The following is a 16,671-nucleotide window of genomic DNA, read 5'->3' on the forward strand; positions in this document are numbered from 1 at the left end:
TCGTAAGGCAAGCAGTTCATTTTCATTTTAGGAAAGGAACATAATTTTCGATATTATTATATAAATCTTCATATTTTCTTTCTATACAATGTCCGTTTTTCAAATAGACGTAGGTATCTGTTAGGCGAGATTGTATATTTGATTATTATAAAAGTCCAAATACAATAAAAAATAATAATCCTGCATGAAATACATAATAATTTCATAATAGCTTGTATACTTATATTGATGTTTAGTTAGTGAATGTTACAACATGTAAAAAATCCGATATTTTCTGGAATACAGTTTTTTTTACTAACATATGTACATACTTGAATATACATTTTTCATGGATTATAGGTCTTGGTTAGTAACGAAAGACTACAGAATATTTTTCCGTGACCGAGTTGAATAAAAATAAGCGGCCAATTTTATTTCATTACCAGGATCGTCGTTGGGACGATTGATAATATTGGCTCGAGTAGATGAGTCCATGCCAAAAGCCGTCCTTCCTTCGTAGCAAAGAGATGTCTCGTGTTTAGCTCTCCCGCTACGGGAAATTGCTGCGCCGGAAATTGAGTGGCGGAGCTCCCCGCGAGTGTTTGACGTCGTGCGACAAATTGAAAGTTACTGCTACTAGGGAAACGCGCGCGACAATATTTTATAACTTCGGCGTGAATAATGCTCCCGAGTTATGGGTCTATTTAGCAATTTCGAACTGATCCTATCGGCGCGATCAAGTAATAAAATTCATTTTATGGTAATTTCGTTGCTTAAAGTAGTTTAAGGGTCTTCGTTTTCTGATTACTTTTTGGATTGATCGAAGAAGAATTCTGTAACGTTAAAAGGATTAAGAAGCCATTGAACTTATTTTAACCGATAGATTCAAACAATGCAAAAGTGAATACTGTTCTTCATTTTGAGAATGAGAGGTCATTTTCATTAAATGAACGTTATTGTTAATTTTTTTAAAATAGATGTGACGTTATTGTATTATCGGTAAAAATTAGGTACTCTCCTTTTGCCATTGTTTTCGTATACTTACTACTTAGGAAGAAAATAATGGCTAATAACGTGAATATTCTATACATGAATTGATATATACAGTGTGCTGTTTACAAGTGTTTAAGAATCTGAACTAGATTACATAATTCTGGAACTCGAATAGAATTCGTTGCTGTTCAATTTGAAATTGACTTTATTTTCAGATATTTTTTCAGAGTATCTTCATTCTTTTAAAAGTTTCTTAAAACTTGTCTCTTAAAGCTATTGAGTACAAATTAATCTACAATAATACGCATTTGTATAAATGTTTGCTTATTTATATTTTAAAAAGTTTTACTATTGCATATACATATTTGAATTGCATGAATAACTGAACAAACTTTAAAATTAGTGTACCATAAAATTGAATAATCACCTGCATGCTAAATCTTATTAATTGATTATATAATTCATCTGTTATATAATTACTTAATTTTGTTGTATTATGAAAATCGAAATTTTCTGAGTAACATGAATTTTTCGTATCATGTTTAATATTTCTGATTTTGAATTTTCATCGGGTGGGTTTAAAATATATTTCGCAGAGATTTATGGAACGTAAAAAGACTTTAAACACTCGAAAATTTAACAATTTTTTGTTATATTTCCGATATAAATAAATAAGTTATATTAATTTTCAACTATTATTATCGCTTGAAGAAATTAAATAGTAACAGTAAAAATTACTACGTAGCTACTTCTAATGAATGTTCGTATAAATCAGCAAGTTATCAGAAAAATTGGAATTTTTGTGTTAATATTCTCTTATTAGCAACATTTTAATATTTAATTCTTAATTGCTATTACTTTTCTGTTTGGCACTTACATTTTCTTTAAGAAATATAATCGACAATAATGAGTTCTTTTGTTGATCGATTATAACGTACTTTAAACGTTCTCATAAAATATCCGTTTAAAGAGAAAAGTAATTTCCTTCGAAGCCGAAAGAATAAATAACGCCTTACTTTCTGTTACGGAGATTTACATCATTCAGCGGAAAAATTAGTGGATCCCACGGGGACATCGATTCACCGAGACGGTTGAAGGGGCCAATGCCTTTCAATGCCAATGATCCGCGAAATTGCTTTACGCAATCGGCCATTATGCGTCTGAAAATTTTGCGAGGCATTCGAGATCAGGACGGCGTTTGATGTGATACGGATATTATATGTATATTGCTCGTTGTCAGTCACGTTTGACTGCACCGATCGCGCAATTATCGATACCCTTTTGTCGTGTAATAAAATTTAACCGCGAGCGTTCAGCACAGGTCCCACACCAGCGAACGTATAAAACAAAGTGTTTCCAAACGTGTGGGAATGTAAACGGGCAAATTCATGAATAGTACACTAGTAAAGGAAAACATGAGCTACTTTCCTTTTAATGTTAATGATGTTTTATTATTGATATCAACATATTATAACGTTTAATACAAATATTCATATTTCTGTATAAGATAATATTGTATTAACACTAAAACTACCGAGCAGTTAATTTGAGTTCTTGAAATTTCTCTATAAAATCTCCGAGAGTGTATTTGTTGTGAGTTGAATTGATTTAGATTTCAGTTTGCATGGTGTTGAATCAATTTGTTTAATAATTTTTCAGAGAAATATTTGTTATCTTTTTAATAATTGCACAAAGAAGACGTTCGGAATGGGTCATTTTGACCCGTCTGGTAATTTTAATGTTAACGTAACAGGATGTGTACGTTAGAACTTTTATTTGAAAAATATTTTTGGAAATGTGGAATATAAATGTGAATTTCTTTTTAATAAATGACTTCTATAAGTCAGATTACTACGTAATCATTATTCTGAATGGCTTATATAAAACACTTCACTCTAGTGTTTAAGTTTGAGATATGTATACGTGATCATGTATATTTTCTATAATTTAGTGTTTCCTGAGAAAAGTTATTGTAATGAAACGAATAACAAAGGTATTTTTATTTTCTTCCACAGGTAGGATGAAATCGTAAAACTTCTATCGTCTGAATAATTACTGATCTTCGAATAATTACTATCCAAGGTGTCACGAATACGTGGAGACCTCTTCATATGGCCCAATATATGCAAGATAATGTTTACCAGGTAGAGGTACATAAATTCCTAAGTCTTCCCTGAATTAAAGTAACAGGAAGAGAACGCGGATAGCATATAACAGAGCGGTTGGGTTGAAAGGGAGGAGTACCTTTTAGGAGTTTAGAGATTACACTTGGGGGGGGAGCTAGTAGCAATGCAGAGGTGAATCTCACAAGAGCAAGCCGCTCATTCCCACGAAGGATTCGACAGAACTTATAATACCTACGATGTGGGATCGGTTGCGGCACGCTTCCATCTACTATCACCCTCTTGACGCTATCGTTCCGTCTTTAGACACCTTCTGCTCCTTTGCATCGCTACGCGTTTGTAATTCAGTGTTAAGTGCCACTTATCTGGGTTTCGGGGGCCCGAATCTTTCTGCGAAATCTATGGTTTTACATTTAAAATGTCTATACCACCATCGTCGAAGAATCGTTGAATACTTATACACTATGTTCGTTTTATTTGTGTACAATGGAATATTTCCCTAATTATCGAGGATACGAAAAGATGTTTCAGATGAGAGTTTCTTTTTTATTTTTTATCAGTTATTATATGTCGCATCAACTTCTTGGGTTATCAGCGACAACGGAGGGAGGATGGTTTGTAAATCATTGTACAGCGTGGTTTGTTTCAGATATTGTAGCAGGTTTGATATTGTTTCGCCGTCTTTAAAGTTGTCTTTTAGTTCGGGTTTGATATTGAGTCGGTTTCTTATCGATGTATATAATTCGTATTGCAGTGTGTGATCTAGATAAGAGTCATTTAATGATCAGGGACATTTAATAAGCTGTATCGATAGTTTTTACATTGTTATTTAAAAGGATTTTAGGGTTAATGGAATTTTTTTTAAGTAGAACTACGTATATTCATTAATGTCAGTTTTATTTTTTAAGATTTTAAGTCAACGATGGCTATAACTTTGAACTCTAATTAATAATATATCGACTATTTTTGTAAATATTCGTAGGAAGCCTCACCTTCTGTATGTCTACCATAATGTCCCGCGAGTGTCTAAACAATTGAATATCATCTCAATATTGTTAATTGTACTAATTTAAAGTATTCAATGATAGTATGTATTATTTATTATTAAAGAGTATGAGAAATTTAATATTTTAATAATAACCGAATTAAATTTTTTGGAAGGTTGGAATGTTTTTAAGAAGAATAAGAAAAAATGTTTTAAATACTGGAGGTCATGTAGATGGCTAACTGAAATTTTATAAAATGTTGCATTTATACAGAAAGAAGAAAATTATCGTCTTTATCCATTCTCTTGTCATGAATTTTCCATGAATCCAATGTTAAAATAAATATTAGTCCCACTGCATTATCACGAAAGATATTAAATAATTACGGAAATATTCGACTGTACACAAATAAAACGGAAGCACTGTGTATCAGTGAACGTGGACTAAGACCAACAAGATGTTTGGAATTGTAATACATAAACGATTTAACTAAAAATATTTATTAATTTTCAATATTTTAATGAAAATGTAAACCTTATAATATATCGCAAATATTCTTGGACGTCTGTCCATAAATATATTTGTTACATTTGGAAATAATCAAATTCGCATTAACTATGACGATTTAGTAGTGAGATTTTTTAATATTTTCCTACTAATTATTTATTTTAAACACTCTTTATCCTTTGCAAAAGTTCGTTCTTTTTTAATGTTGTTTGATATTTCATAAGCGACTAATTAATTTTCTTTGTAATGAACGCTAGGTAATTATGAATACACCATAATTGTTGTGACGGCATAACGAGACGCAGAAAAGATTTTCTTGCCGAGCGGATGCTTTAGCCCAGGTAGCACGGATAAGCAAACATCGGCGTCGCAGACCCGTGCGGATGCGTAAATTTGCCGAGCCCTAAAACGGGCAATGAAGCAAATAAACAAGCTAGCTCCGCACGTGGGGAAAATCTTTTCTGAACGGAATCACGGGGATTTCCGTGTACCTCATATCTTTCTCTACGGACAAAGATGTGGGGGTGAAGGGACGTCTTCGTGGAAGCCGCCGTGGCAACAAGAACCACTTCACGTTCGTTCGTTCTGGCGGTAGGTCAGACACAAATTCTTCCGCGTACTTTTTAAGCGTTGACTAATAAATAAGTGTTACCGTTAAATAATGTCAGTCATTTCGCACCCTACTCTCACAATTGTGTACTTTGTAAACATGTTTTATAAAGATATTCGAGTAGTTAGTTTTATTACATAAATATATTCTTTTCTATTACATATAAATTCTTATAGATACATTACTTTTTTAATGATCATGTATCGAAAGAACAATTTTTAATGATCATGTTTAAAAGTCTCAAAAAAATTTTCTACAGATAAATCATTTGTAAGTGTCATGTATTTACCGTGTCTTGCGATGTGCAAATTCTTACTGTAAAAGATGACTCTCTCAGTCATTGTTTCTACAAGGTAACTCTGAACACTTCGAACTTGGCAAGTTTTCTACCACAATTGCACCAAAATCAGCGAATGTCACTTTAGCATATTTCGTCATTAGTCGTCGATGATTTTATGTGACACAATAAATTAGAATTACTATTTAATTTAATTTCTCTCATTCCTAGCCTAATAAATAAACCGCTAGAATTTGTGCGGTGATTATTTCACCGGTTTATGCGGCAATATTTACTCTACCTTTAAAGATTTAACTATGTAAAGTTTCATAAATTTCTTGATACTCCTATAAATGACACATGGAACTAACAACGTAATGGTCAGGCTCAAAATGCAAAAAACAACGAAGACAGCAAAAATATCGATGTGGTGTATCTTGTAGATCTCCATATCTTGGAAATGGCTTCGAATATGTTTCGCCCCTTTGTGACGGATAGCGTGCTCTATCCACCACATAGCGAGATCCATCGGATGCTGCGGCAGGTCGTGCAACAAGTCACTAAGCTTCCTGATATTTTCTTTGTAACTAAACGTGAGACGACAGAAGACAAAGGACTTAATTACTCGGTGACGCTATTATCTGGATTAAAAGTAGGAGGGGTAAGGGTCGTGTCTTAGAGAGAACACAAAGATTCAATGGGAGAAAACATCCTCAATGGGAAAATCCGTTGAACCGACTGATTAAAGACAAGTAATTACCTTTGATTTGTGATTACTTTTAGAATGGTTTGTTTGAATGTTTCTTTGTCGATATTGGCGAACTGCAATACCTCCGCCACACCATGATCGTTTAATGCCCAAACATTCAAAAATTGATCAGCGAAGACAGGCATGCCTAGCAATGGCACTGCGTATTCTAACGCCTCTTCTGTACTCTGAAGGCCGCCTTGATAGATGAACAATACGATGTTCGGATGTGCTACGGAAAATAAGAGTATAATACAGGGTGTCCTGTTTTAAACGATTAATTGTCATCAGTTTATTCTATGAGTAGAAACAAGAAAAAAAATCTTATATGAATATACACCGGTCCAGAGTATTTAAAATCGATATGTTCGTAATAGAAATGGACATCTCAAACCTGTATTATTGTGTTATTGCATTGAAATTTTAAGATACCTAGTATCCGGCGAGTACAATATATTCATTATAAATATATCGATTTTAGATACTTCTGAGGAACAGTGTAAGTGTCGAAACGATTTATTCTAAAAGTATATAAGAAATATTTGTTTTTATTATTATGTTTCCATTTTTAAATACCATCCCTTGTTTTAAATACACGCTTGATATCTTTGAGGTTCAGTTTGTCACTTTCTGGCTTGGATACTTTCTTTCATGTTTGTTCTTGTTTCGAATTAAACCTTCTATTATACGCTATAGCTTTTATTATTCTCCACATATATGTTTCTTGTGTAATCGTGTTGTAAAGCGTTTGCAGATGTATGTTTATATAATATTCATTTTGTTTCTACTCATAGAACAAACTGGTAAAGTTGGATGGTTTAATACTCAGTTTTTTCGTACAATACACTGAGTTATTTTCAATAATATCAATGTGACCATAGTACACCTGACCCTCGATTTACGCAAAAATCCGTTCCACGTGGGTTCGTTTTACGCGAACGAAAATCGCGTAAATAGAGCCTGTCGGTACAGGAGAAAACAAAATGTTAAAGAGAAAAGCTGGTATAAGTTTTAGAAATATATATTTATTTCACATGGCCTAACAAAAGAAATAATAGTAATGGCAATCTAGAAAACAAAAGTATATTTTATTCAGTGTTTCTAAATTCAGATCGCGTTAATTGAGATCGCGCGTAGAAACTATCGTATTTAAAAAATAGTATTCCAATTTATCACATAAAAAAGAGGCTCGCGTGAAAAAAGTCTGTGTAAATCGAGGGTCAAGTGTATATAGTATTATTTTTGATATTATATTTACCAATAATTCATTAACTATAGGTAATTGCTTGATATTTTCGAATGAATGTTTAAAATACTAACCGAGAACTTGTTCTTGAGGACACCACTTTCGTAAAATTACATTATCAGGCTTGTTTTCCAGATCAATCTCAGATTTCCAGAGGACTGTGTATGGTAGCTCTGCGAATACTGACAATATCATGTTTCTTATATGAAGAGGTAACTGTTTAACGTTCACATTAGAACCCATACTCATGTATATGAATCCAGACTTTGCATTGTCTAGTTCAGTTTGTAGATCCTAGATGGGAAATTAAAAAAAATGAATAAATATTTAAATACCATAATTTATCGAAATAAGACCACAAAAGATGTGAGGTAATACGCAGATTATAATTATTTAATATTTACACGTTTATCTTGTCACGAAAAGAAATTCACTAATAGCAGTATACTATTTCGTATATTCTTTTGTTATATTTCTATGTCTATAATCTCAGATGCTTTAAATAATAATGAGAATACATTAATGGACATATGAAAACATTAGTTTAGAAAGTTTTTTTGGTATTTTGATAATTACCGGAGGCAGACGTTTATTCTTAGTATGGTTTGAGAAACGACATCCACCAATGTGTATGATACCAGGAACCGTTGGTCGACTATCGGTGAAATACTGATGAACACTTAATAACAAAATATCTATTTGGTTTTTAACTGTTTCAATTGGTGGTACAGTATCACCGAAATGTTTTCGCATTACTTTCTCCTGAATTGGTAAATTCTGATAGTAATACATGTACGCGATGCGCGAAGTAAAATAGGCCTGATATATTCGATCAAATAAACCATCTATTCGTTTACCAGTTACTGGACTTCGTGCAGAAGATTCCAGTAAATTTAATCCTGCATTACAACAAATATATGCATTAGTTATATAGAATGTAAACGATCTATTATGTTTTCTTACAAATAAACAAATAAAGTTTCCTGAATAAGTTTTCTCTTTCAACTTTCCACCGAACAAGGAAAACATTTATTTGTTTCTCAAACAAAAGTTTAATCCAAAGGTAACTAAACTTTTACCAGGGGTTATTGGTAAATAGATATTATAGAGTCTGTTATACAGTTACTATTATTACACTGTACTATTATACAGTCGACCATTTTTTTCAACTGGAACATCTCTTTGCTACAATCTTCAATAAATATTTACAATAGGGGAACATTTATCAATACCTTCAACACTGTTAACATAGACATTCTTTGTAGTTAATCCTAAGAAAAAATTACTGATTCCTTAAAAAGATATTAATTGTTAAAAATAAAACACAAAGGGACATTCATTTTCCAAAATTATTGAATACAATTGTAGTATTTAGAATTTTTAGCGTAGGTTAAGGTACTTTTAGGAAGAGTGAATGTAAGAATGAGTGTGAGTGAAGGACAGGCTGTAAAACGGTCGAGGGAAAGTGGTCTGCACAACGTTACGGACCTAAAACTGCAGGGCCAGTTTTCCAGGGGGGCATCTGAGTGTTTGTGATGAGTACGAGTGAGAAGAATGCTTGTGGGGGAGAGAATGATTTTTGGGAGAGAATGTCTGTAAAAGAGTGGCAAGAGCAGAGTCGTGTGTTGGCCTCCGTGGCATTGAGTTGTATTTTTTACGTGTTGTCCGTGTTGTTTCCATATTTTATTAAATACATATATTTATTCCTAGTTCTCGATTACTAAAGATCCACTCTTTCACGATCTATAATATAGTAACCACTATACAATATTTGTTTAAAATTTGAATGTTAGTTAGAGGAAGGTCCACCCCCCGTTCTGTATCTCCACCCTGAAATAATCTACCATAATCGAATTTTACCGTCGAATTATATTTAACATGACTTAATTTGGTTTATATTAAGGATGAGTTAGATTATTCTCATTAACCTATTATTCCCTCCCTCTCCAAAGTAACATTCTCCCTTCTTTACGTAAAGAAATCTCAAGTATTTCCTTGGAAAATATAGTATTTTTAAAAGTCAATGAATTTTTAAGTAGAATGAACAACTAAAACCTTTTGGAAGCAACTGGAAAAAATGTTCCTGATAACATATGTCAACCTCAAACTCGACTCATCTATAATATGAATAATGGAAAATACCACAATTTAAGCTATCAATAACTTTTTAAGGATAACGAGCGACAGTTACAATCTCTTTCAGCTTACTCGAGAGACCATCCTCGACAATATATGTCAAATTTAAAATAATTGGAACATGTTCCTCTATTGTAAATATTCGTCCAATCTTCTAGTCATGAAGAAATTTAATTGTCTGCAATTTTTAACTTTAGAAAACAACGGAGGAAAAATATGCAATGCATAGGATGGTTGTCTTTGCAGTTTTTCACCTCAAAAGCGATTTTGTTATCTATACATGTAAAATATTAAATTTCAAGTCATTTATATTATATTAATTAGTTATTCATTTTAGGTTAATTAGATTTCAAGTTGTAAACTTGTTCCTCGTTATGTTATTATTTACGCCCGTGCTGACCAGCCTTACGCGTAACATTATTAACGGTTCGTCATGGTTCAGAGAAACCATTAATTTTGAATAACTTGAAAACGAACAGGAAATCGTAATTTAATTACTCTTGATTTATGTCTAAATTAAAGAACTTATAGAGTTTATCGAATTAGACTTTAAATAGGTTTAATCGACTTGAAACTTACATATAATGATAAAAATAGTGTTGAATGTCTTAAAACTGATTCATGTTTTAATAATATTTTAAAAGTTAGCTATTCATTTAGATTAACATGTTATTGGTTATTCGAACAAAGAAATTCTTATGAAAAACTTTAAAACATTTATGTCAAGAGTACGAGGATATCGAATGTCATCAAATATTCTCCTTGATTATTGAGAGTATATTTCATTGAATTAGTCCAATCGCGCGAAAAGATATTCCTTTATTAAATACCTACATATTCAAAACCATAATTTCAAGTAAAACACATACCGAAGTGAATCTGTTGTGGGATTATAAGGTCCAGCGATGATACTCCAATGATCGGTATATTTAGTCGAATTGACACTGCGTTCAGAGCATCGTAGGCGAGTTGTTGTATCAGGATCGCGTCGAACTTTTCTGTAGTTCGCGGATCTATGATTTGTTGCATTACAGGGTGAGAGAGCACTGTATCGCTGACCTCCTCTCCAAACTCTACTACATTGTGCATAAAGGACAATATGCCTTCCTGTTGTCCCACTTTGTAAAAGTCCATTTTGCTTTTCCATTTACGGGTTAAAATGCTTACGTCGACTTCCGTATAATTCGTTAGATTTACATTTGTAGGATAGGCTGTGAATATAACCACTTCATGACCACGTCTCACAAGTTCGTTCGTCAGCGCTCTAAAAATCACCTGGAAAAGATGAAAGTAACCGGTTTTAAAATTCTAGGCTTTTTTTTCGTGTATGTAATTTTAATATCAATTTCTGTATTGTTAGATTACTCAGTTTTTCAATCCTTGCCTTTCCTTTTGTTTTTGTTTTCACTACAAAACATTTATCATCTAACTTGTTCATATTTATTTTGCAGCCAGTTATTTGACTGATTACGGCAGGAAAAGTGTCGGTACAGTTAGTGTTAAACGAATTTTTATGATTTTATGGTGTCCACGGTAAATTGATGTTTTACGGTTAATTTGTGAATGAGTTATCGTTGAATTGAACCATTAAGAAATATCACTATGAATAGATATAGTTGGAGGTATGGAAGTAAGAAACAGTTTCTTCAAATTTACCTTATTTATTATTTAGTAAATGTTTACGTCGATTGTGGTCGACACAATTATACGAATGTGCACGTTAATTATCTTTCTTTAAACCTCTAATTTCCAAGATCAATACAAATAAACGTAGTATTAACGGAGAAAGAAGAAGAAAATGCATAAGATACTATTACCAATAGATTTAGAAATATGTTAATCCTTTGCACCATTTGACTTGACTCGGTAAAACTATAAAATCTAATATTTAATGCTGAACTTTGTACAATGCCTTGAAACATGAAATATTGGAATAATATTTCCTCAATGTTCTTGTGATTTCCCTTCGAGTTAGTTTCAAGGATTCTCGTCTTCGCTTCATCAAAAAATGTTAAACATTTTTACTGAGAAACTTCCGAGTGCAAAAGGTTAAATAACAAACAATACATTCTTTTTAGCGATTAAAGCGTTGGACTTCCTACGGTGAAGTAATATGAAGCCAGTATTTTCTTGCTAATCTTTACTCATCACACACACCGATTTTCTACCCATGCTGTTCGTACCTTCGACTGCGACTCATCCACTCATCATCTCCACCACACATAGCACGCACAAGGGTCACACACTCTATCAGCATTTACACGAACCATACCAAATTGCCGTTGCGCCGATCGGTTTATATTCTAACACAGCGGTTTTCAACCTTTATGCTACTAAGCCACCCTAAAAAAAATTGTTTTTTCCGCGCCTTACTATCTTTTAATAGATACAATAATATAGACACGTTTTAAATAGTAATAACCCTGTTACAAAATAAACATTGCTTCACTGAATTTGTACTGTTACATTACGATATGTAGTTTATTTATTTGTAGATATTATGGTATGAACATTAATGTTTTATTGGAAATTTTGGCGTCCCCCGTGGCAATAGTCCGCGCCTCCCAGGTTGGAAACTCACAGCTCTAACAGAAAGAATCAATGCAGAAAGAATAATATTGTCCATTTATGATATTAACCTGTGTCTACGGCGACTTGGTGTTTGGCTTTACCATATGAGATTACAAGGCTGTATGACATGGTCAAGACACTGAGGACAGGACTGACAATGAATGATGACGAAGATCAGATGATATGCATGGTGACCAAAGACAATCGACGCAACAGGTTGGCATGTATTTGCTTTTTAACAGTGTGTGTATGTTTCCTTTGCGAGGTCGTAGAATATATCAAAATGATAAATACCTTTGCTACGACATGCAAATTATGGTTACTATTTATATTTATGATAATTCGATTCCCTACTAGCAAAATAAAAAATGTATTTTTTTTTATGCACGTTACGAAACTTCGGATATGTAAAAGTTTGCTTTCTACTGAGACACATACATATCTAATTAGCAAATTGACAACATTTTCATAGTATTTGTGAAATACTATTTAACGTCAAAATAGAGTTACAACTGTTATTAGATACGTCGATTTTTATTTCGGTACTTCAGAACCTATAGATATTATATTGGTTCTATAACTGTTATTCTCCGATTCTGCAATTCCATTGATTTATATAATAGATAAGTCTTAATATGAATAATTTATAATTGATACATAACCATTCTAGAATTGTAAAATGTGCTACATGTATATTATATAGAACCGAATCACAGCCGAATTGCAAAACCGAAATGTACAACGGACAAATGGCAGTTATAAGATTAATATTATAAGGTTTGTGAAGAATCGAAACCAAAATCGATATATCTAATAACACTTATAACTTTATTTCGGTTATTCGTAAGTGTTTCAGTCGAAACCGATATATAATAATTCGAAATAGTTATTTTCGGAACCTTTCCACTCCCGGGATAAAAGTATTAATTAATATAAATTTTATATATTGGATTTGAAAAAGAAGTAAGTTTTATAAATGTTCGAAATAAATTCATACACTCGATTACATTTTACAAGTAATTAAATTTAGCTCTATATTGAATATTGTAATATTCAATAATCATAGGAATATTTGTTCACCAATGGATTGAACTTATCCACATTTAACAAATGAAATGGAAACATCGTATAAGGGCGAATGAAATATATAATAATTATTCAACTAGACGTAATATGCAAGGTGAATCATTTATTTAACACATTTGATATTTTGTATATGATTAACGATATTATCAAATGGTGTAGAAAATAGATAAATACATACTTTTGTTAAGTTTATATAATAAACGGTTTTATATATCAAATGAAAAAACACGTAGAAATAAGTTACTAATATAAAAGAAGCCATTTTTCTAAGTAATTTCATTTTAAGCAAAACAGAGTTTCGAAATATATATCAAAAATATATTCGAATAAATACAATTTATTTTTATTTGCAGGGATATACAGGGTGTTTTTAAATATGTTGAACGAATGTCAATTAATATAATCGACGCAATCGATGCAAATTACAAGTGTTGCGAGTGAACTTGGCGTGTGCGTGATTTCCGTGTGGATTTTATAGTTTGGTTTATTAAAGGTCTTACGTGAATTGTAATTCAGATTGCACTGCGTAATTCTATTCCGAAATGAGTAAAGAATATCTTAAACGTAAGATATTGTTATCATACTGGCCAAAGATTTCTGTTTTAAACAGATATCTACGTTATAAAAAGAATAGAGGTGACCTCTATATCTTCCACGCGTTTGAATTCATAATGAAAGTCATTGTATTACGCATTTCTGAAAATCTTGAATTATTATCGTTTAAATTTCTCGGTCATTAAAAATAGCAAAAATATTTTAGGTTAATAAAGTTAAAGTCAATGAATAAAAACGGTACAATATATCATATCGTCGTGCCGATAATATATCATCGTGCCACTTAGAAAATACAAAGTAACTGTTATCCTACCGGAAAATTTGTCAGATCTTATGATAATGTCAATGGGTTATACAGGGTGTAACAAAATCCTTGTGCACAAATGATAAGGCGTGTACGACTCACTAAACCGATTTAAAAAACTCCAGTGAACATGGGTTCAGAACTCAAATAGTTTCCGATATAAAAATAGGTTTAGTTTAAAATAAAATTTATGGGGACCGAATTAGGAGTATAGAATTATCTCGAAAATGATCAGTGACATGAACAAATGTGTCCAAAAAAAGTTATAGGGTACGAAATATTACATGTCACAGCGGAAGGTATTTGACCGTGACGTGACCTTGAACTATCCTGCGAAGGTGATGCCATAATTTTTAAATAGAACCCCATATTTTCTATTTTACATTTTTGAAGCTGACATTCAGACGTTTCCAAACCATAGACATGAAATTTTTCGTGCAAGCCGTTATTAAGATATTACTTGATTCAAAGTTGCTGGTTTGTCAGTAGTGATAGTAGCCCACGGACAGTTCGACTGACAACTTGTGGGTAGAAGGGTAAGAGGATGCTCGGTTGAGCAACCATGACGGGTCAGTTTCGATAGATTATCCATAGTGATTCAACTTTGAAATATAGTGGAGCGAGTGAAACGCCTATAGATTCTCATAAAAACGTATGGGAGAATAAAAGAAGGTGGCGAGTGCGATGATTGCGTTCTCAGCTGTGAGTTCATGGTCTTATCGATAAACCATGGCATTCACATTTTCAGACGAAACCATATCATATAACAAACAAAGATCATGGATATTGCGTTCTTTTACTTACAATCACTACTGACGAACTTTTGAAAAACCAGAAATTTTGGATGCTGATACCTTGAAATCTTATTAAAGAAATGAGCTAAAAAGATTTTTATTTACCATTACATTTGCCCCTTAAAATAGTGCAACTTTAGGTGTTCCAATTTATATGGTCCACCCTGTGTATAAATATAATATATATAATACATAGCCTTACTCGAACTATCAAAATTAACTCTAAAAATGCGATGATTGTTTCACAGGTTACCCTATATATGAAAGGAATGTTTAATTAATTATTTTTACTGATTGTTTGCAGGATGGATTAGACTAGTTGTAGAATTTATAGGAATAGTTACGAAAAATTCATAAGAATCAGAGCGATAATAACAAGATTTTCAAACTGATAAAATTAAACATAATATTTACGTTTCTTTTCTTTGTACTTTCAAATATTCGCAATCGATGTCAAGTTAAACCTGATAGACGCAGTTTTATGTTTCATTCATTATTTAAGATCTTCCACGTAACATCGGAATACTATTTTGATACCAATACCTTAGGATTAGTACTCGCAGATGCACTCAAAAATTAAAAGAGATATTTTTTAACCTGATGGCTGTGAGCTGGATACGGTGCAATGCCTAGAATTCTGGATCCAGCTGCGATCGATGAGATTGCAACAATAATAACACTGATGGTTAACCGGAGCATTTCACTTGTTATTGTAACGAAACTTTCGTGGCTCCGTTCCGTTCGGCAAATCAAAGTGGATTAAAGTTTTTAGCTTCACGAGTTTATCAACCTACTATGAAATTACATGCGGTAGATAAGATAATATTGTGAAATAATATGCTACTTATCTACTTTGCATTTTGTTCACAATTTTTGTATGTAAATTTCATATTATTCATTCATAACTGCTTTCTTTCCTTGAACGCATATTTTAAAATGGCATAGTTGACGGAGGTAAAAATATTTTTACAATAGAAAGGTTGCAACATTTAAATGTGTAACTTTAAAATACAAAATTAAGCGTTACGGATTTTAAAAGAAAACGTGAAGTCTATACAAAATGCAACTAGAAAATTATTGAAATGAAAAGTAATAATGAATAAAGAACTAAGTAGTGAAAAATAAAATGGTAATAGAATATTATAAGAATTTATAAGGAAATAAAATAATTAGACATAAAAATTAAAACAAAATTTTATAAAGGAGAAAACAACATATGTCCAATGTATTTAAAGAATATATTTAAATCGAAATCGGAAAATTTGATTCGAACATTTATAAATGCTGAAAAAGGTACTTATAAATGTTACTATTACTTTCATTACAAGCTATAGCACCATAAAATATGATAATAATAATGGTTGTTATAATAATGACAATCATTTAGTTGAAGACTGTCTATTGATACAAAAGAAAATAATTTAACGAAGGTTAAGGAATAATTTAATAGGTTAAACAAAAAGAAAATAAGGAAGCATTTTATCTATCAGACACGAAGAAAAATCATATAAATATGAAGAAGTTTTCAGAAGAATGGATACGTAAAATAAAAATGTTATTGAGATAATAAATACCAAAGAAAAAATAATTAACTGAATAACACACGTAAAAAGTTTGTTATGTGCATTACGAGTAGAATAAATCATTAACGGTAAATTAGTTTTTTTTATGTTTTTCGCGCGTGCTAGAAAAATTATGAAATTCAATTTTTTTTTAAATAACATTTGACAGACTTTTATTTCACATATTCCACTTT

General features: G+C 31.9%; 1 protein-coding gene across 1 annotated transcript; it reads right to left on the reverse strand.

The window, feature by feature from the left end:
* Nucleotides 1–4,770: 4,770 nt before the first annotated feature.
* On the reverse strand, nt 4,771–15,659 carry LOC116425206 (UDP-glycosyltransferase UGT5-like). The gene is made up of 6 exons (XM_031972626.2): nt 15,513–15,659; nt 10,475–10,880; nt 8,046–8,368; nt 7,544–7,763; nt 6,236–6,455; nt 4,771–6,062 (listed from the first exon to the last, which is right to left on the reverse strand). The coding sequence occupies exons 1-6, from the start codon at nt 15,612–15,614 to the stop codon at nt 5,768–5,770; spliced, it is 1,566 nt and encodes a 521-aa protein (XP_031828486.1). The 5' UTR covers nt 15,615–15,659; the 3' UTR covers nt 4,771–5,767.
* Between the last annotated feature and the right edge of the window lie 1,012 nt (nt 15,660–16,671).

Source organism: Nomia melanderi, chromosome 4 (assembly GCF_051020985.1).
Source record: "Nomia melanderi isolate GNS246 chromosome 4, iyNomMela1, whole genome shotgun sequence".
In the NCBI taxonomy this organism is placed as follows: domain Eukaryota; kingdom Metazoa; phylum Arthropoda; class Insecta; order Hymenoptera; family Halictidae; genus Nomia; species Nomia melanderi.

Excerpts from the sequence above, each read along its gene's own strand:
- LOC116425206 (XM_031972626.2), bottom strand. The coding sequence starts at position 15,614 with ATGCTCCGGTTAACCATCAGTGTTATTATTGTTGCAATCTCATCGATC. Across the intron at positions 10,881-15,512 it reads ATCCAGCTCACAGCCATCAG|GTGATTTTTAGAGCGCTGAC; the intron begins GTTAAAAAATAT and ends CATCTTTTCCAG. Across the intron at positions 8,369-10,474 it reads CCCACAACAGATTCACTTCG|GATTAAATTTACTGGAATCT; the intron begins GTATGTGTTTTA and ends GTTGTAATGCAG.